At 50.9% G+C, this 22870-nt stretch overlaps 1 protein-coding gene across 1 annotated transcript in view; it reads right to left on the bottom strand.

Annotated features, from left to right (window-relative positions):
• LOC140411554 (uncharacterized) overlaps nucleotides 1–22870 on the bottom strand; it is a 245207-nt gene that overhangs the window by 69419 nt on the left and 152918 nt on the right. Inside the window, exons 11-12 of the mRNA XM_072500635.1 lie at nucleotides 18540–18833; nucleotides 8153–8272 (exon numbers count right to left, since the gene is read on the bottom strand). Of these exons, the coding sequence (XP_072356736.1) occupies nucleotides 8153–8272; nucleotides 18540–18833 (414 nt within the window). The remainder of the gene's footprint in view (nucleotides 1–8152; nucleotides 8273–18539; nucleotides 18834–22870) is intronic.

Genomic DNA, 22870 nt, shown 5'->3' with positions numbered 1-22870 from the left:
GGTATTAATCCAGGGACCGTTACGCAGTGGAGGAGTGAGGTATTAATCCACGGACCGTTACGCAGTGGGGGGGGTGAGGTATTAATCCATGGACCGTTACGCAGTGGAGGAGTGAGGTATTAATCCACGGACCGTTACGCAGTGGGGGAGTGAGGTATTAATCCACGGACCGTTACGCAGTGGAGGGGGTGAGGTATTAATCCACGGACCGTTACGCAGTGGAGGAGTGAGGTATTAATCCAGGGACCGTTACGCAGTGGGGGGAGTGAGGTATTAATCCACGGACCGTTACGCAGTGGGGGGAGTGAGGTATTAATCCACGGACCGTTACGCAGTGGGGGAGTGAGGTATTAATCCACGGACCGTTACGCAGTGGGGGGGGTGAGGTATTAATCCACGGACCGTTACGCAGTGGAGGAGTGAGGTATTAATCCAGGGACCGTTACGCAGTGGGGGAGTGAGGTATTAATCCACGGACCGTTACGCAGTGGGGAGTGAGGTATTAATCCAGGGACCGTTACACAGTGGGGGGGTGAGGTATTAATCCACGGACCGTTACGCAGTGGGGGGGGGTGAGGTATTAATCCACGGACCGTTACGCAGTGGGGAGTGAGGTATTAATCCACGGACCGTTACGCAGTGGGGGAGTGAGGTATTAATCCACGGACCGTTACGCAGTGGAGGAGTGAGGTATTAATCCAGGGACCATTACGCAGTGGAGGAGTGAGGTATTAATCCACGGACCGTTACGCAGTGGGGGAGTGAGGTATTAATCCACGGACCGTTACGCAGTGGGGGAGTGAGGTATTAATCCACGGACCGTTACGCAGTGGGGGAGTGAGGTATTAATCCACGGACCGTTACGCAGTGGAGGGGTGAGGTATTAATCCACGGACCGTTACGCAGTGGGGAGTGAGGTATTAATCCACGGACCGTTACGCAGTGGAGGGGTGAGGTATTAATCCACGGACCGTTACGCAGTGGGGGGGTGAGGTATTAATCCAGGGACCGTTACGCAGTGGGGGGGTGAGGTATTAATCCACGGACCGTTACGCAGTGGGGGGGAGTGAGGTATTAATCCACGGACCGTTACGCAGTGGAGGAGTGAGGTATTAATCCACGGACCGTTACGCAGTGGGGGGGTGAGGTATTAATCCACGGACCGTTACGCAGTGGAGGAGTGAGGTATTAATCCACGGACCGTTACGCAGTGGGGGAGTGAGGTATTAATCCAGGGACCGTTACGCAGTGGAGGAGTGACGTATTAATCCACGGACCGTTACGCAGTGGAGGGGTGAGGTATTAATCCACGGACCGTTACGCAGTGGAGGAGTGAGGTATTAATCCACGGACCGTTACGCAGTGGAGGAGTGAGGTATTAATCCACGGACCGTTACGCAGTGGGGGAGTGAGGTATTAATCCAGGGACCGTTACGCAGTGGAGGAGTGACGTATTAATCCACGGACCGTTACGCAGTGGAGGGGTGAGGTATTAATCCACGGACCGTTACGCAGTGGAGGAGTGAGGTATTAATCCAGGGACCGTTACGCAGTGGAGGAGTGAGGTATTAATCCACGGACCGTTACGCAGTGGGGGAGTGAGGTATTAATCCACGGACCGTTACGCAGTGGGGGGGTGAGGTATTAATCCACGGACCGTTACGCAGTGGCGAGTGAGGTATTAATCCACGGACCGTTACGCAGTGGGGAGTGAGGTATTAATCCACGGACCGTTACGCAGTGGGGGGTGAGGTATTAATCCACGGACCGTTACGCAGTGGGGGAGTGAGGTATTAATCCACGGACAATTACGCAGTGGGGGAGTGAGGTATTAATCCACGGACCGTTACGCAGTGGAGGGGTGAGGTATTAATCCAGGGACCGTTACGCAGTGGGGGAGTGAGGTATTAATCCACGGACCGTTACGCAGTGGGAGGAGTGAGGTATTAATCCAGGGACCGTTACGCAGTGGGGGGAGTGAGGTATTAATCCACGGACCGTTACGCAGTGGAGGAGTGAGGTATTAATCCAGGGACCGTTACGCAGTGGAGGAGTGAGGTATTAATCCAGGGACCGTTACGCAGTGGAGGAGTGAGGTATTAATCCAGGGACCATTACGCAGTGGAGGAGTGAGGTATTAATCCACGGACCGTTACGCAGTGAGGAGTGAGGTATTAATCCACGGACCGTTACGCAGTGGAGGAGTGAGGTATTAATCCACGGACCGTTACGCAGTGGAGGGGTGAGGTATTAATCCACGGACCGTTACGCAGTGGAGGGGTGAGGTATTAATCCACGGACCGTTACGCAGTGGGGGGAGTGAGGTATTAATCCACGGACCGTTACGCAGTGAGGAGTGAGGTATTAATCCACGGACCGTTACGCAGTGGAGGAGTGAGGTATTAATCCACGGACCGTTACGCAGTGGAGGGGTGAGGTATTAATCCACGGACCGTTACGCAGTGGAGGGGTGAGGTATTAATCCAGGGACCGTTACGCAGTGGGGGGGGTGAGGTATTAATCCACGGACCGTTACGCAGTGGGGGAGTGAGGTATTAATCCAGGGACCGTTACGCAGTGGGGGAGTGAGGTATTAATCCACGGACCGTTACGCAGTGGGGGGGAGTGAGGTATTAATCCACGGACCGTTACGCAGTGGGGGAGTGAGGTATTAACCCACGGGCCGTTACGCAGTGGGGGGGAGTGAGGTATTAATCCACGGACCGTTGCGCAGTGGGGGAGTGACGTATTAATCCAGGGACCGTTACGCAGTGGGGGGGGTGAGGTATTAATCCACGGACCGTTACGCAGTGGGGGGTGAGGTATTAATCCACGGACCGTTACGCAGTGGAGGAGTGAGGTATTAATCCACGGACCGTTACGCAGTGGAGGAGTGAGGTATTAATCCACGTACCGTTACGCAGTGGAGGAGTGAGGTATTAATCCATCGACCGTTACGCAGTGGGGGAGTGAGGTATTAATCCACGGACCGTTACGCAGTGGAGGAGTGATGTATTAATCCACGGACCGTTACGCAGTGGGGGGAGTGAGGTATTAATCCAGGGACCGTTACGCAGTGGAGGAGTGACGTATTAATCCACGGACCGTTACGCAGTGGGGGGGTGACGTATTAATCCACGGACCGTTACGCAGTGGGGGGGAGTGAGGTATTAATCCACGGACCGTTACGCAGTGGGGGAGTGAGGTATTAATCCACGGACCGTTACGCAGTGGGGGAGTGACGTATTAATCCACGGACCGTTACGCAGTGGGTGAGTGAGGTATTAATCCACGGACCGTTACGCAGTGGAGGAGTGACGTATTAATCCACGGACCGTTACGCAGTGGGGAGTGAGGTATTAATCCACGGACCGTTACGCAGTGGAGGAGTGACGTATTAATCCACGGACCGTTACGCAGTGGGGAGTGAGGTATTAATCCACGGACCGTTACGCAGTGGAGGAGTGACGTATTAATCCACGGACCGTTACGCAGTGGGGAGTGAGGTATTAATCCACGGACCGTTACGCAGTGGGGGGAGTGAGGTATTAATCCACGGACCATTACGCAGTGGGGGAGTGAGGTATTAATCCACGGACCGTTACGCAGTGGAGGAGTGACGTATTAATCCACGGACCGTTACGCAGTGGGGAGTGAGGTATTAATCCACGGACCGTTACGCAGTGGGGGGAGTGAGGTATTAATCCACGGACCGTTACGCAGTGGGGGAGTGAGGTATTAATCCACGGACCGTTACGCAGTGGGGGAGTGACGTATTAATCCACGGACCGTTACGCAGTGGGGGGGTGAGGTATTAATCCACGGACCGTTACGCAGTGGGGGAGTGAGGTATTACTCCACGGACCGTTACGCAGTGGGGGGTGAGGTATTAATCCAGGGACCGTTACGCAGTGGGGGAGTGAGGTATTAATCCACGGACCGTTACGCAGTGGGGAGTGAGGTATTAATCCACGGACCGTTACGCAGTGGGGGGAGTGAGGTATTAATCCAGGGACCGTTACGCAGTGGGGGGGTGAGGTATTAATCCACGGACCGTTACGCAGTGGAGGAGTGAGGTATTAATCCACGGACCGTTACGCAGTGGAGGGGGTGAGGTATTAATCCACGGACCGTTACGCAGTGGAGGAGTGAGGTATTAATCCACGGACCGTTACGCAGTGGGGGGTGAGGTATTAATCCACGGACCGTTATGCAGTGGAGGAGTGAGGTATTAATCCAGGGACCGTTACGCAGTGGGGGAGTGAGGTATTAATCCACGGACCGTTACGCAGTGGGGGAGTGAGGTATTAATCCACGGACCGTTACGCAGTGGGGGGTGAGGTATTAATCCAGCGACCATTACGCAGTGGAGGAGTGAGGTATTAATCCACGGACCGTTACGCAGTGGGAGGAGTGAGGTATTAATCCACGGACCGTTACGCAGTGGGGGGTGAGGTATTAATCCACGGACCGTTACGCAGTGGAGGAGTGAGGTATTAATCCACGGACCGTTACGCAGTGGGGGGGGGTGAGGTATTAATCCACGGACCGTTACGCAGTGGGAGGAGTGAGGTATTAATCCACGGACCGTTACGCAGTGGGGGGGAGTGAGGTATTAATCCACGGACCGTTACGCAGTGGGGGGAGTGAGGTATTAATCCACGGACCGTTACGCAGTGGGGGGAGTGAGGTATTAATCCACGGACCGTTACGCAGTGGAGGAGTGAGGTATTAATCCACGGACCGTTACGCAGTGGGGGAGTGAGGTATTAATCCAGGGACCGTTACGCAGTGGAGGAGTGAGGTATTAATCCACGGACCGTTACGCAGTGGGGGAGTGAGGTATTAATCCACGGACCGTTACGCAGTGGGGGGTGAGGTATTAATCCACGGACCGTTACGCAGTGGAGGAGTGAGGTATTAATCCACGGACCGTTACGCAGTGGGGGAGTGAGGTATTAATCCACGGACCGTTACGCAGTGGGGGGAGTGAGGTATTAATCCACGGACCGTTACGCAGTGGAGGAGTGAGGTATTAATCCACGGACCGTTACGCAGTGGAGGAGTGAGGTATTAATCCACGGACCGTTACGCAGTGGGGGGGGTGAGGTATTAATCCACGGACCGTTACGCAGTGGGGGAGTGAGGTATTAATCCACGGACCGTTACGCAGTGGGAGAGTGAGGTATTAATCCAGGGACCGTTACGCAGTGGGAGAGTGAGGTATTAATCCACGGACCGTTACGCAGTGGGGGAGTGAGGTATTAATCCACGGACCGTTACGCAGTGGGGGAGTGAGGTATTAATCCACGGACCGTTACGCAGTGGAGGAGTGAGGTATTAATCCAGGGACCGTTACACAGTGGGGGGAGTGAGGTATTAATCCACGGACCGTTACGCAGTGGGGGAGTGAGGTATTAATCCACGGACCGTTACGCAGTGGGGGGAGTGAGGTATTAATCCACGGACCGTTACGCAGTGGGGGAGTGAGGTATTAATCCACGGACCGTTACGCAGTGGGGGGGGTGAGGTATTAATCCACGGACCGTTACGCAGTGGGGGGTGAGGTATTAATCCAGGGACCGTTACGCAGTGGAGGAGTGAGGTATTAATCCACGGACCGTTACGCAGTGGGGAGTGAGGTATTAATCCACGGACCGTTACGCAGTGGGGGGTGAGGTATTAATCCAGGGACCGTTACGCAGTGGGGGAGTGAGGTATTAATCCAGGGACCGTTACGCAGTGGGGGAGTGAGGTATTAATCCACGGACCGTTACGCAGTGGGGGGGTGAGGTATTAATCCACGGACCGTTACGCAGTGGGGGAGTGAGGTATTAATCCACGGACCGTTACGCAGTGGGGGAGTGAGGTATTAATCCACGGACCGTTACGCAGTGGGGGGGTGAGGTATTAATCCACGGACCGTTACGCAGTGGGGGAGTGAGGTATTAATCCACGGACCGTTACGCAGTGGGGGGGTGAGGTATTAATCCACGGACCGTTACGCAGTGGAGGGGTGAGGTATTAATCCAGGGACCGTTACGCAGTGGGGGAGTGAGGTATTAATCCACGGACCGTTACGCAGTGGAGGGAGTGAGGTATTAATCCAGGGACCGTTACGCAGTGGGGGAGTGAGGTATTAATCCTCGGACCGTTACGCAGTGGGGGAGTGAGGTATTAATCCACGGACCGTTACGCAGTGGGGGGGTGAGGTATTAATCCACGGACCGTTACGCAGTGGGGGGGGTGAGGTATTAATCCACGGACCGTTACGCAGTGGGGGAGTGAGGTATTAATCCAGGGACCGTTACGCAGTGGAGGAGTGAGGTATTAATCCACGGACCGTTACGCAGTGGGGGAGTGAGGTATTAATCCAGGGACCGTTACGCAGTGGGGAGTGACGTATTAATCCACGGACCGTTACGCAGTGGAGGGAGTGAGGTATTAATCCAGGGACCGTTACGCAGTGGGGGGGGTGAGGTATTAATCCACGGACCGTTACGCAGTGGGGGAGTGAGGTATTAATCCAGGGACCGTTACGCAGTGGAGGAGTGAGGTATTAATCCACGGACCGTTACGCAGTGGGGGAGTGAGGTATTAATCCACGGACCGTTACGCAGTGGGGGGAGTGAGGTATTAATCCACGGACCGTTACGCAGTGGAGGAGTGAGGTATTAATCCAGGGACCGTTACGCAGTGGGGAGGAGTGAGGTATTAATCCACGGACCGTTACGCAGTGGGGGAGTGAGGTATTAATCCACGGACCGTTACGCAGTGGGGGAGTGAGGTATTAATCCACGGACCGTTACGCAGTGGAGGAGTGAGGTATTAATCCAGGGACCGTTACACAGTGGGGGAGTGAGGTATTAATCCACGGACCGTTACGCAGTGGGGGGGTGAGGTATTAATCCAGGGACCGTTACGCAGTGGGGGGGGGAGGTATTAATCCACGGACCGTTACGCAGTGGGGGAGTGAGGTATTAAACCACGGACCGTTACGCAGTGGGGGAGTGAGGTATTAATCCAGGGACCGTTACGCAGTGGGGGGGGGGAGGTATTAATCCACGGACCGTTACGCAGTGGGGGAGTGAGGTATTAATCCACGGACCGTTACGCAGTGGGGGAGTGAGGTATTAATCCCAGTGGGGGACTGAGGGCCGAAGGATCGGGGCTGAACAGTTTGCGTTTGTTTCTTTATGTTGATTCCCTGGGGTCGGGATCAGCACTGGAGAGGGTGGAAACAGCAGCCACAGACAGGCCCCCCCCCTCGTCCCAGCAGCCACAGACAGGCCCCATCCCTCGTCCCAGCAGCCACAGACAGGCCCCATCCCTTGTCTCAGCAGCCACAGACAGGCCCCCCCCGTCCCAGCAGCCACATACACGCACCCCCCCCCTCCCCCCTCGTCCCACCAGCCACATACACGCACCCCCCCCTCCCCCCTCGTCCCAGCAGCCACATACAGGCACCCCCCCCCACACCCTCGTCCCAGCAGCCGCGTACAGTCACGCCACCCCCCACCCCCCTCCCCCCTCGTCCCAGCAGCCACATACAGGCACCCCTCCCCCCACACTCTCGTCCCAGCAGCCACATGCAGGCACGCCCCACCCCCTCATCCCAGCAGCCACATACAGGCCCCCCCCCCCACACCCTCGTCCCAGCAGCCACGTACAGCACGCCCCCCCCCCCCCCCCACTCCCCCCCCAGCCCTGACGGAAGCCCCCCCCCCCCCGGCCAGCGGCACATCTGCCAGCACAGGATACCAATGTTGGGCAGGTTTGTCCCCCCTCCCAGAGGCCACGGCACACGTTTCCAGAATTTAAACACCCCAAGTGCCCCTCGCCATCGGTAACTCCCCGTGGCGGAGGAGGACCATCGCGGGAGACCCGGAGAATTCCGCGACCGGCCCGTTACTGAGAGGCCAGCAGCGTTGACTGTACAACACGCCCGCCCACGCCCGTGTGCGGAACATTCAGGTCACTGTGGAGGGTCCGGAGCATTCCGCTTCTCGCCTGCTGTGCGTTTCTCCGGCCAATGGCGGAGTCGCTGGAACGCGATCCCGCCCATTGTTTCAGTCCCGCGGCCCCACCCGGGCACGAACACCTCTGTCACTCCCACTTCAGTTATTGCTCACCTCACGTGTCCCTCTCTTACCTGCGGTGAATTTACAATGTCCCCGAATCCTGCAGTAAGCGGCCGTTAGCAGCAAGGTGACCAGCAAACCAATTGCAGCTCCCACAGCAAATCCAACCCAACTCAGCTGGGAGGCCGAACCTGGGCAAGGAAATTACCGATTGCAACAGGCACTGGACTCAAACATTCACTTTTACTCAATTTCAATGCCGCACATGTAGAATTACACTGTCACCTTGATCCTTAAATCTTACCCCAGGTGAGACTCCAGGAACGGTTTATTTATTATTTCACGAGATGTGCGTCGCTGCCTCGACCAGCCTGGGAACTAGGGGTCACAGCCTGGGAACTAGGGGTCACAGCCTGGGAACTAGGGGTCACAGCCTGGGAACTAGGGGTCACAGCCTGGGAACTCGGGGTCACAGCCTGGGAACTAGGGGTCACAGCCTGGGAACTCGGGGTCACAGCCTGGGAACTCGGGGTCACAGCCTGGGAACTAGGGGTCACAGCCTGGGAACTCGGGGTCACAGCCTGGGAACTAGGGGTCACAGCCTGGGAACTAGGGGTCACAGCCTGGGAACTAGGGGTCACAGCCTGGGAACTAGGGGTCACAGCCTGGGAACTCGGGGTCACAGCCTGGGAACTCGGGGTCACAGCCTGGGAACTAGGGGTCACAGCCTGGGAACTCGGGGTCACAGCCTGGGAACTCGGGGTCACAGCCTGGGAACTCGGGGTCACAGCCTGGGAACTAGGGGTCACAGCCTGGGAACTCGGGGTCACAGCCTGGGAACTAGGGGTCACAGCCTGGGAACTAGGGGTCACAGCCTGGGAACTAGGGGTCACAGCCTGGGAACTAGGGGTCACAGCCTGGGAACTCGGGGTCACAGCCTGGGAACTCGGGGTCACAGCCTGGGAACTAGGGGTCACAGCCTGGGAACTCGGGGTCACAGCCTGGGAACTCGGGGTCACAGCCTGGGAGCTAGGGGTCACAGCCTGGGAACTAGGGGTCACAGCCTGGGAACTAGGGGTCACAGCCTGGGAACTCGGGGTCACAGCCTGGGAACTAGGGGTCACAACCATTCAGGACGGAGATGAGGAAGAACTTCTCTCAGAGAGGTGTGACTGTGTGGAATTCTCTCCCACAGAAAGCTGTGGGGCCGGTACGTTGGATATACTCCAGAGGGATCTGGACGTGGCCCTTGTGGCTAAAGGGATCGAGGGGTCTGGAGAGAGAGTGGGAGTGGGGAAATGAATTTGTATGTCAGCCATGATCATATCGAAAGGTGCTGCAGGCCTGAGGGGCCGAGTGGCCCACTCCTGCTCCTATTGCTATGTTCTATGTTTCTATGTTCTATGTTTCTATGTTCTATGTTTCTATGTTCTATGTTTCTATGTTTCTATGTTCTATGGTCCAACCCAGTCCAACGCCGGCATCTCCACATCTATGTTCTATGTTCTATGTTTCTATGTTCTTTGTTTCTATGTTCTATGTTTCTATGTTCTATATTTCTATGTTTCTATGTTCTATGTTTCAATGTTCTTTGTTTCAATGTTTCTATGTTCTATGTTCTATGTTTCTATGTTCTTTGTCTCTATGTTCTATGTTTCTATGTTCTATGTTTCTATGTTTCTATGTTCTATGTTCTATGTTTCTACGTTCTATGTTCTATGTTTCTATGTTCTTTGTTTCTATGTTTCTATGTTCTATGTTTCTATGTTCTATGTTCTATGTTTCTATGTTCTATGTTTCTATGCTCTTTGTTTCTATGTTCTATGTTTCTATGTTCTATGTTTCTATGTTCTATGTTCCAATGTTCTACATTTCTATGCTCTTTCTTTCTATGTTCTATGTTCTATGTTCTTTGTTTCTATGTTCTATGTTCTATGTTTCTATGTTCTATGTTCTATGTTCCAATGTTCTACATTTCTATGCTATTTGTTTCTATGTTCTATGTTCTATGTTTCTATGTTCTTTGTTTCTATGTTCTATGTTCTATGTTACTATGTTCTATGTTCTATGTTCCAATGTTCTACATTTCTATGCTCTTTGTTTCTATGTTCTATGTTCTATGTTTCTATGTTCTTTGTTTCTATGTTCTATGTTCTATGTTACTATGTTCTATGTTCTATGTTCCAATGTTCTACATTTCTATGCTATTTGTTTCTATGTTCTATGTTCTATGTTTCTATGTTCTATGTTTCTATGTTCTATGTTTCTATGTTCTATGTTTCTATGTTCTATGTTCCAATGTTCTACATTTCTATGCTCTTTCTTTCTATGTTCTATGTTCTATGTTCTTTGTTTCTATGTTCTATGTTCTATGTTTCTATGTTCTATGTTCTATGTTCCAATGTTCTACATTTCTATGCTATTTGTTTCTATGTTCTATGTTCTATGTTTCTATGTTATATGTTTCTATGTTCTATGTTCTATGTTCGATGTTTCTATGTTCTTTGTTTCTATGTTTCTATGTTTCTATGGTCTATGTTTCTATGTTCTATGTTTCTATGTTTCTATGTTCTATGTTTCTATGTTCTTTGTTTCAATGTTTCTATGTTCTATGTTCTATGTTTCTATGTTCTATGTTTCTATGCTCTTTGTTTCTATGTTTCTATGTTCTATGTTTCTATGTTCTTTGTTTCAATGTTTCTATGTTCTATGTTCTATGTTTCTATGTTCTATGTTCTATGTTCTATGTTTCTATGTTCAATGTTCTATGTTCTGTGTTTCTATGTTCTTTGTTTCTATGTTTCTATGCTTCTATGTTCTATGTTCTTTGTTTCTACGTTCTATATTCTATGTTCTATGTTTCTATGTTTCTATGTTCTATGTTTCTATGTTCTTTGTTTCAATGTTTCTATGTTCTATGTTCTATGTTTCTATGTTCTATGTTTCTATGCTCTTTGTTTCTATGTTTCTATGTTCTATGTTTCTATGTTCTTTGTTTCAATGTTTCTATGTTCTATGTTCTATGTTTCTATGTTCTATGTTCTATGTTCTATGTTTCTATGTTCAATGTTCTATGTTCTATGTTCTATGTTCTATGTTCTATGTTTCTATGTTCTTTGTTTCTATGTTTCTATGTTTCTATGTTTCTATGCTTCTATGTTCTATGTTCTTTGTTTCTACGTTCTATATTCTATGTTCTATGTTTCTAGGTTCTATGTTTCTATGTTTCTATGTTCTATGTTTCTATGTTTCTATGTTCTATGTTTCTATGTTCTATGTTTAATGTTCCAATGTTCTACATTTCTAGGCTCTTTGTTTTTATGTTCTATGTTCTATGTTTCTATGTTCTATGTTCTATGTTCCAATGTTCTACATTTCTATGCTCTTTGTTTCTATGTTCTATGTTCTTTGTTCCAATGTTCTACATTTCTATGCTCTTTGTTTCTATGTTCTATGTTCTATGTTTCTAATTTCTTTGTTTCTATGTTCTATGTTCTATGTTTCTATGTTCTATGTTCTATGTTCCAATGTTCTACATTTCTATGCTCTTTGTTTCTATGTTCTATGTTCTATGTTTCTATGTTCTTTGTTTCTATGTTCTATGTTTCTATGTTCTATGTTCTATGTTCCAATGTTCTACATTTCTATGCTCTTTGTTTCTATGTTCTATGTTTCTATGTTCTATGTTTCTATGTTCTATGTTCTATGTTCTATGTTTCTATGTTCTATGTTTCTATGTTCTTTGTTTCTATGTTCTATGTTTCTATGTTCTATGTTTCTATGTTCTATGTTCCAATGTTCTACATTTCTATGCTCTTTGTTTCTATGTTCTATGTTTCTATGTTCTTTGTTTCTATGTTTCTATGTTTCTATGGTCTATGTTCTATGTTCTATGTTTCTATGTTTCTATGTTCTATGTTCTATGTTCTATGTTTCTATGATCATTGTCTCTATGTTCTATGTTTCCATGCTCTTTGTTTCTATGTTCTATGTTTCTATGTTCTATGTTCTATGTTCTGTGTTCTATGTTCTATGTTTCTATGTTCTATGTTCTATGTTTCTATGTTCTTTGTTTCTATGTTCTATGTTTCTGTGTTCTATGTTCTATGTTCTATGTTCTATGTTTCTATGCTCTATGTTCTATGTTTCTATGTTCTTTGTTTCTATGTTCTATGTTTCTGTGTTCTATGTTCTATGTTCTATGTTCTATGTTTCTATGTTCTATGTTCTATGTTCTATGTTCTATGTTTCTATGTTTCTATGTTCTATGTTCTATGTTTCTATGTTCTATGTTCTATGTTTCTATGTTCTTTGTTTCTATGTTCTATGTTTCTATGTTCTATGTTTCTATGTTCTATGTTCTATGATGTGGAGTGGACGTTGCCCCTTATTGGACATTGTTGAACGAGAGGCCACAGTTTCAGGCTGAGGCAGGTTTAAACCAAACATAAGGAGGAATTACTTTACTCAAAGGGTCGGTGGAATTGACGACCCCAGAGTTCAGTGGATGCCGGAATACGAAACAGATTTGAGGTGATAGATCGGGTTTGAAGTAGCTGCGTGATGAAGGGTTCTGGGGAGTGGGCAGCAGGTTGGAGATGAGATCAGGCATGGTGGTATTGAAAGGTGGGGCAGGCTCGAGGGGCTGAATGGCCTTCTGCAGCTACAAAGAACAAAAAATGTACAGCACAGGAACAGGCCCTTCGGCCCTCCAAGCCCGTGCTGACCATGCTGCCCGACTAAACTACAACCTTCTACACGTCCTGGGTCCGTATCCCTCTATTCCCATCCTATTCATGTATTTGTCAAGATGCCCCTTAAATGTCCCTATCGTCCCTGCTTCCACCACCTCCTCCGGTAGCGAGTTCCAGGCACCCACTACCCTCTGTGTAAAAAAAACTTGCCTTGTACACCTCCTCTAAACCTTGCCCCTTGCACCTTAAACCTATGTCCCCTCGTAATTGACTCCTCTACCCTGGGGAAAAGCCTCTGACTATCCACTCAGTCTATGCCCCTCATAATTTTGTAGACCTCTATCAGGTCTCCCCTCAACCTCCTTCGTTCCAGTGAGAACGAACCGAGTTTATTCAACCGCTCCTCATAGCTAATGCCCTCCATACCAGGCAACATTCTGGTAAATCTCTTCTGCACCCTCTCTAAAGCCTCCACATCCTTCTGGTAGTGTGGCGACCAGAATTGAACACTATACTCCAAGTGTGGCCTAACTAAGGTTCTATACAGCTGCAACATGACTTGCCAATTCTTATACTCAATGCCTCGGCCAATGAAGGCAAGCATGCCGTATGCCTTCTTGACTACCTTCTCCACCTGTGTTGCCCCTTTCAATGACCTGTGGACCTGTACTCCTAGATCTCTCTGACTGTCAATTGTCTTGAGGGTTCTACCATTCACTGTATGCTGCTCGTTCTTTTGCGATTAAATGTGAGATGACGTCTTAGTTGAATAAAACAAATCCGTGTATTTCCGAAATGGGGAGGGGCTTGGCAACTGTCGATGTTTGGGAATCACTGAAGGCCCGTGTGAAGGGGCTCCAAGCAATTAGCACGGCAAATGGGACGTTGGCCTTCAGAGCAAGGAGCACAGGGTTCAATATATCTCGCTGCAAAGTGTGCCGAACCTTTCTTAGGCCACACCGGGAGTATTGCGCGCGGTTTTAGTCCCCTTCTGTAAAGATGAGATATGAAGGTTCAGTTAGGGCGCTCGAGAGTTACAAGTTAGCTAGGAAGGACCTAAAGAGAGAGCGAAGAAGAGCCAGGAGGGGACATGAGAAGTCTTTGGCAGGTAGGATCAAGGATAACCCTAAAGCTTTCTATAGATATGTCATGGATAAAAGAATGACTAGGGTAAGAGTAGGGCCAGTCAAGGACAGTCGTGGGAAGTTGTGCGTAGAGTCCGGGGAGATAGGAGAGGTGCTAAATGAATATTTTTCGTCAGTATTCACACAGGAAAAAGACAATGTTGTCGAGGAGAATACTGAGATTCAGGCTACTAGACTAGAAGGGCTTGAGGTTCATAAGGAGGAGGTGTTAACAATTCTGGAAAGGGTGAAAATAGATAAATAGAAAATAGATCTTTAAGTCACCTTTGTCAACAGGAATAGTGCCAGAGGACTGGAGGACAGCAAATGTTGTCCCCTTGTTCAAGAAGGGGAGTAGAGACAATCCCGGTAACTATAGACCAGTGAGCCTTATTCTGTTGTGGGCAAAATCTTGGAAAGGTTTATAAGAGATAGGATGTATAATCATCTGGAAAGGAATAATTTGATTAGAGATAGTCAACACGGTTTTGTGAAGGGTAGGTCGTGCCTCACAAACCTTATAGAGTTCTTTGAGAAGGTGACCAAACAGGTGGATGAGGGTAAAGCAGTTGATGTGGTGTATATGGATTTCAGTAAAGCGTTTGATAAGGTTCCCCACGGTAGGCTACTGCAAAAAATACAGAGCATGGGATTCAGGGTGATTTAGCAGTTTGGATCAGAAATTGGCCAGCTGGAAGAAGACAAAGGGTGGTGGTTGATGGGAAATGTTCAGACTGGAGTCCAGTTACTAGTGGTGTACCACAAGGATCTGTTTTGGGGCCACTGCTGTTTGTCATTTTTATAAATGACCTGGAGGAGGGTGTAGAAGGATGGGTGAGTAAATTAGCAGATGACACTAAAGTCGGAGGAGTTGTGGACAGTGCGGAAGGATGTTACAAGTTACAGAGGGACATAGATAAGCTGCAGCGCTGGGCTGAGAGGTGGCAAATGGAGTTTAATGCAGAAAAGTGTGAGGTGATTCATTTTGGAAGGAATAACAGGAAGACAGAGTACTGGGCTAATGGTAAGATTCTTGGCAGTGTGGATGAGCAGAGAGATCTCGGTGTCCATGTACATAGATCCCTGAAAGTTGCCACCCAGGTTGAGAAGGTTGTTAAGAAGGCGTACGGTGTGTTAGCTTTTATTGGTAGAGGTTATTGAGTTTCGGAGCCATGAGGTCATGTTGCAGCTGTACAAAACTCTGGTGCGGCCGCATTTGGAGTATTGCGTGCAATTCTGGTCGCCGCATTATAGGAAGGATGTGGAAGCTTTGGAAAGGGTGCAGAGGAGATTTACCAGAATGTTGCCTGGTATGGAGGGAAGATCTTATGAGGAAAGGCTGAGGGACTTGAGGCTGTTTTTGTTGGAGAGAAGAAGGTTAAGAGGTGACTTAATTGAGGCATACAAGATGATCAGAGGATTGGATAGGGTGGACAGTGAGAGCCTTTTTCCTCGGATGGTGATGTCTAGCATGAGGGGACAAAGCTTTAAATTGAGGGGAGATAGATATAAGACAGATGTCAGAGGTAGGTTCTTTACTCAGAGAGTAGTAAGGGCGTGGAATGCCCTGCCTGCAACAGTAGTGGACTCGCCAACACTAAGGACATTCAAATGGTCATTGGATAGACATATGGATGATAAGGGTGTAGTGTACAAAGCACAAAGAAATGCACAGCACAGGAACAGGCCCTTCGGCCCTCCAAGCCCGTGCCGACCATGCTGCCCGACTAAACTACAATCTTCTACACTTCCTGGGTCCGTGTCCCTCTATTCCCATCCTATTCATGTATTTGTCAAGATGCCCCTTAAATGTCACTATCGTCCCTGCTTCCACCACCTCCTCTGGCAGCGAGGTCCAGGCACCCACTACCCTCTGTGTAAAAAACTTGCCTCGTACATCTACTCTAAACCTTGCCCCTCTCACCTTAAACCTATGCCCCCTAGTAATTGACCCCTCTACCCTGGGGAAAAGCCTCTGACTATCCACTCTGTCTATGCCCCTCATAATTTTGTAGACCTCTATCAGGTCGCCCCTCAACCTCCTTCGTTCCAGTGAGAACAAACCAACTTTATTCAACCGCTCCTCATAGCTAATGCCCTCCATACCAGGCAACATCCAGGTAAATCTCTTCTGCACCCTCTCTAAAGCCTCGACATCCTTCTGGTAGTGTGGCGACCAGAATTGAACTCTATAATCCAAGTGTGGCCTAACTAAGGTTCTATACAGTTGCAACATGACTTGCCAATTCTTATACTCAATGCCCTGGCCAATGAAGGCAAGCATGCCGTATGCCTTCTTGACTACCTTCTCCACCTGTGTTGCCCCTTTCAGTGACCTGTAGATCTGTACACCTAGATCTCCCTGACTGTCAATTGTCTTGAGGGTTCTACCATTCACTGTATATTCCCTCCCTGCATTAGACCTTCCAAAATGCATTACCTCACATTTGTCCGGATTAAACTCCATCTGCCATCTCTCCGCCCAAGTCTCCAAATGATCTAAATCCTGCTTTATCCTCTGACAGTCCTCATCGCTATCCGCAATTCCACCAACCTTTGTGTCGTCTGCAAACTTACTAATCAGACCAGTTACATTTTCCTCCAAATCATTTATATATACTACAAAGAGCAAAGGTCCCAGCACTGATCCTTGTGGAACACCACTGGTCACAGCCCTCCAATTAGAAAAGCATCCTTCCATTGCTACTCTCTGCCTTCTATGACCTAGCCAGTTCTGTATCCATCTTGCCAGCTCACCCCTGATCCCGTGTGACTTCACCTTTTGTACCAGTCTGCCATGAGGGGCCTTGTCAAAGGCCATACAGAAGTCCATATAGACAACATCCACTGCCCTTTTATCATAGAATTTACAGAGCAGAAGGAGGCCATTCAGCCCATCGAGTCTGCACCGGCTCTTGGAAAGAGCACCCTACCCAAGGTCAACACCGCCACCCTATCCCCATAACCCAGTAACCCCACCCAACACTAAGGGCAATTTTGGACACTAAGGGCAATTTATCATGGCCAATCCACCTATCCCGCACATCTTTGGACTGTGGGAGGAAACCGGAGCACCCGGAGGAAACCCACGCACACACGGGGAGGATGTGCAGACTCCGCACAGACAGTGACGCAAGCCAGAATCGAACCTGGGACCCTGGAGCTGTGAAGCAATTGTGCTATCCACAAGGCTACCGTGCTGCCCTACCTGCATCAGATGTGCAGGTTAGGTGGATTGGCCATGATCAATTGCCCTTAGTGTTGGGTGGGGTTACTGGGTTATGGGGATAGGGTGGAGGTGCTGTCCTTGAGTAGGGAGCTCTTTCCAAGAGCTGGTGCAGGCTCGATGGGCCGAATGGCCTCCTTCTGCACTGTAAATTCTATGAATCAATCATCTTAGTGACCTCCTCGAAAAACTCTATCAAGTTAGTGAGACACGACCTCCCCTTCACAAAACCGTGCTGCCTCTCGCTATTAGGACCACTTGCTTCCAAATGGGAGTAGATCCTGTCTCGAAAAATCGAAAGAGAAAATGCCGGAAAATCTCAGCAAGTCCGGCAGCATCTGTCGGGAGAGAAAAGAGCGAAGGTTTCGAGTCCGATGATCCTTTGTCAAAGCGACATCGGACTTGAGCTTTGACAAAGGGTCATTGGACTCGAAACGTTCGCTCTTTTCTCTCCCGACAGATGCTGCCGGACTTGCTGAGATTTTCCGGCATTTTCTCTTTCGTTTCAGATTCCAGCATCCGCAGTAATTTGCTTTTATCCACTGTCTCGAAGAATTCTCTCCAGTAATTTCCCTACCACTGAAGTAAGGCTCACCGGCCTGTAGTTCCCGGGATTATCCCTGCCACCCTTCTTAAACAGAGGAACAACATTGGCTATTCTCCAGTCCTCCGGGACATCCCCTGAAGACAGCGAGGATCCAAAGATTTCTGTCAAGGCCTCAGCAATTTCCTCTCCAGCCTCCTTCAGTATTCTGGGGTAGATCCCATCAGGCCCTGGGGACTTATCTACCTTAATATTTTTCAAGACGCCCAACACCTCGTCTTTTTGGGTCACAATGTGACCCAGGCTATCTACACCCCCTTCTCCAGACTCAACATCTACCAATTCCTTCTCTTTGGTGAATACTGATGCAAAGTATTCATTTAGTACCTCGCCCATTTCCTCCGTCTCCACACATAGATTCCCTTGCCTGTCCTTTAGTGGGCCAACCCTTTCCCTGGCTACCCTCTTGCTTTTTATGTACGTGTAAAAAGCCTTGGGATTTTCCTTTACCCTGTTTGTCAATGACTTTTTGTGACCTCTTCTCGCCCTCCTGACTCCTTGCTTAAGTTCCTTCCTACTTTCCTTATATGCCACACAGGCTTCGTCTGTTCCCAGCCTTTTAGCCCCGACAAATGTCTTGAGAAACTGTGCCCTGTGACTATGCTGTGAACTCTGTGGCTCTATCGCCTGTGTCTCCAGCCCCACGCAGCTATGCGGTTGATTCGTAACCACTCATGGATAATGCTTCCTCAGTGCTGGGGGCAACTGGGGGAGGCAGCGAATGCCCTCGATAGAATGGTTAAACTGCATCAATCAAACCAGGTGGAAGACCAAATTGAGAAGCCGCTCGTTCCCGCCGTCTCCACCCACCTGGCGTTGGCAAGGCGACCCCCTCGCTCAGAGGAGACCTGACCGCCCGGCCGGCCTCTGTCGTCTCGGACAGGCAGGTGTAGTTCCCTTCCCCCGCCGAGCTGACGTTGGAGAGGCGGAAAACAACAGAGGCGCCCGTCACCTGGGCCCACGTCACCTGGGCGGCTTCGCCAGCGGCAGTTCTGTACAAGTAGATTCGGGCTGCCGGGTCGATGAGAGGAGATGTACAGTTGACCAGATACTCCCTCGATGCAGCCAGGTATGACGCGGAGATGGACGGCTTCGCAGGGCGAGCTGGAAAACACAACCACGTTTCCAATCAGTACAATCCCGCCTCAAGTCGCCTGATGCAATTGAGTTGTTCAGTTTTTTGTACATTAATTTGCAGGATGCAGATTTCCTCCCCGAATGAACCTGATGGGGGTTTTTATTTACGTCAATCGACAATGGTGGTCATCGTTAAAGACTTTTAATTCCAGAGCTTTTTACTGAATTCAAATTCTGCTGCGGTGGGCTTCAGCCATGATGGAAGAGCGAGGCAGACTCGATGGGCTGAATGGCCTATTTCTGCTCCGATATCTTCTGGTCTTACGGAAGTAAAATCCTTGAATGTCTCTGAGGCAGAGCTGGAAGGGTTCTTGATGAACGAGGGAAAGTGGGGGTGAATGGTTATCAGGGCGGGGGGGGGGGGTGGTCAGGACTATGGGGTCAATGTTACAACCGAATCAGCCATTGTCCTCTTGAATGGGCTAGCAGATGGAGGGGCAGAATATCCTCCTCCTGCTCCTCATTCACGCGTTCAGTTGTTCAATCTGCTTTTGTTAATGGCTCTTTCCACCGAGCTATCAAATTCTGATGACGAGTGAAGTCACGAGGAGTTTGACTTGGAGAAGTCTGGGTATTGAGTGCTTCGCTCGGTCTGTGGGTGGTGTACAGACGTGAACAGGAAACAGAGAGCAATCCTGACCATGCCACACTTGGGCGATGAGGCCTGCAGTGGATCTCCAAGCTGGAGATTTGGGTTCAGAGGGAAGGTTTCCATTGATCGGAAACTGAACTGGGCCCAGCCACATTAATACTGTGGCTACCAGGGCAGGTCAGAGGCTGGGAATCCTGCGGAGAGGAACTTACCTCCTGACCCCCCCCAAAGCCTGTCCCCCATCGACAAGGCACAAGTCAGGAGTGTGAGGGAAACTCTCCACTTGCCTGGATGAGCGCGGCTCCAACAACACTCGAGAAGCTCGACACCATCCAGGACAAAGCAGCCCCGCTTGATCGCTCCCCTTCCACAAACATTCACTCCCCCCCCCCCCCCCCCCCCCGACGCACAGTGTGTACCATCTACAAGATGCACTGCAGTAACTCACCAAGATTCCTTAGACAGCACCTTCCAAACCCACGCCCACCTCCATCTAGAAGGACAAGAGCAGCAGATACCTGGGAACCCCCCCACCTGGAGGTTCCCCTCCGAGTCGCTCACCCCCCTGCCTGGGAAATATATCGGCCGTTCCTCCAATGCAATTTGAGGAAAAGAGGGTGATGGGAATCAGCAACTCGCTGCCTGAACGGGTGGTGGAGGCGGAAACCCTCAAAACATTTAAGAAGCATTTCAATGAGCTGTGTATCCGCACAGCAGACACGGCAGCCTCCCCCCATCATCAGGACATTGACCACGCTCGGTCAGTGCAATCACTTCGGACAATCCCCCATCATCGGGACATTGACCACGCTCGGTCAGTGAGCTCACTCCGGACAATCCCCCCATCATCGGGACACTGACCACGCTCGGTCAGTGCGATCATTCCGGACAATCCCCCATCATCGGGACATTGACCACGCTCGGTCAGTGCGATCACTCCGGACAATCCCCCATCATCGGGTCATTGACCACACTCGGTCAGTGAGCTCACTCCGGACAATCCCCCATCATCGGGACACTGACCACGCTCGGTCAGTGAGCTCACTCCCGACAATCCCCCATCATCGCGACATTGACCACGCTCGGTCAGTGCGATCACTCCGGACAATCCCACATCATCGGGACATTGACCACGCTCGGTCAGTGAGCTCGCTCCGGACAATCCCCCATCATCGGGACAGTGACCATGCTCGGTCAGTGAGCTCAATCCGGACAATCCCCCATCATCGGGACACTGACCACGCTCGGTCAGTGAGATCACTCCAGACAATCCCCCATCATCGGGACAGTGACCACGCTCGGTCAGTGAGCTCACTCCGGACAATCCCCCATCATCGGGACACAGACCACGCTCGGTCAGTGAGATCACTCCAGACAATCCCCCATCATCGGGACAGTGACCACGCTCGGTCAGTGAGCTCACTCCGGACAATCCCCCATCATCGGGACATTGACCACGCTCGGTCAGTGAGCTCACTCCGGACAATCTCCCATCATCGCGACATTGACCACGCTCGGTCAGTGAGATCACTCCGGACAATCCACCATCATCGGGACACTGACCATGCTCGGTCAGTGCGATCACTCCGGACAATCCCCCATCATCGGGACACTGACCACGCTCGGTCAGTGCGATCACTCCGGACAATCCCCCATCATCGGGACAGTGACCATGCTCGGTCAGTGAGCTCACTCCGGACAATCTCCCATCATTGGGACATTGACCACGCTCGGTCAGTGAGCTCACTCCGGACAATCCCCCATCATCGGGACAGTGACCATGCTCGGTCAGTGAGCTCAATCCGGACAATCCCCCATCATCGGGACACTGACCACGCTCGGTCAGTGAGATCACTCAGGACAATCCCCCATCATCGGGACAGTGACCATGCTCGGTCAGTGAGCTCACTCCGGACAATCTCCCATGATCGCGACATTGACCACGCTCGGTCAGTGAGATCACTCCGGACAATCCCCCATCATCGGGACACTGACCACGCTCGGTCAGTGCGATCACTCCGGACAATCCCCCATCATCGGGACACTGACCACGCTCGGTCAGTGAGCTCACTCCGGACAATCCCCCATCATCTGGACACTGACCACGCTCGGTCAGTGAGCTCACTGCGGACAATCCCCCATCATCGGGACACTGACCACGCTCGGTCAGTGAGCTCACTCCGGACAATCCCCCATCATCGGGACACTGCCTACGCTCGGTCAGTGAGCTCACTCCGGACAATCCCCCATCATCGGGACACTGACCACGCTCGGTCAGTGCGCTCACTCCGGACAATCCCCCATCATCGGGACATTGACCACGCTCGGTCAGTGAGATCACTCCGGACAATCCCCCATCATCGGGACACTGACCACGCTCGGTCAGTGCGATCACTCCGGACAATCCCCCATCATCGGGACACTGACCACGCTCGGTCAGTGAGCTCACTCCGGACAATCCCCCATCATCAGGACATTGACCACGCTCGGTCAGTGAGTTCACTCCGGACAATCACCCATCATCGGGACATTGACCACACTCGGTCAGTGAGCTCACTCCGGACAATCCCCCATCATCGGGACACTGACCACGCTCGGTCAGTGAGCTCACTCCGGACAATCCCCCATCATCGGGACACTGACCACACTCGGTCAGTGAGCTCACTCCGGACAATCCCCCATCATCGGGACACTGACCACGCTCGGTCAGTGAGATCACTCCGACCAATCCCCCATCATCGGGACACTGACCACGCTCGGTCAGTGAGCTCACTCCGGACAATCCCCCATCATCGGGACACTGACCACGCTCGGTCAGTGAGATCACTCCGGACAATCCCCCATCATCGGGACACTGACCACGCTCGGTCAGTGAGCTCACTCCGGACAATCCCCCATCATCGGGACATTGACCACACTCGGTCAGTGAGCTCACTCCGGACAATCCCCCATCATCGGGACACTGACCACACTCAGTCAGTGCGATCACTCCGGACAATCCCCCATCATCGGGACACTGACCACACTCGGTCAGTGAGCTCACTCCGGACAATCCCCCATCATCAGGACACTGACCACGCTCGGTCAGTGAGCTCACTCCGGACAATCCCCCATCATCGGGACACTGACGACACTCGGTCAGTGAGCTCACTCCGGACAATCCCCCATCATCGGGACACTGACCACGCTCGGTCAGTGAGCTCACTCCGGACAATCCCCCATCATCGGGGCACAGATCACGCTCGGTCAGTGCGATCACTCCGGACAATCCCCCATCATCGGGACATTGACCACACTCGGTCAGTGAGATCACTCCGGACAATCCCCCATCATCGGGGCACTGACCACGCTCGGTCAGTGCGATCACTCCGGACAATCCCCCATCATCGGGACACTGACCACGCTCGGTCAG

This window comes from Scyliorhinus torazame, chromosome 4 (assembly GCF_047496885.1).
Source record: "Scyliorhinus torazame isolate Kashiwa2021f chromosome 4, sScyTor2.1, whole genome shotgun sequence".
NCBI classification, from domain to species: Eukaryota; Metazoa; Chordata; class Chondrichthyes; order Carcharhiniformes; family Scyliorhinidae; genus Scyliorhinus; species Scyliorhinus torazame.
This window is presented reverse-complemented; position numbering and strand designations above follow the sequence as displayed.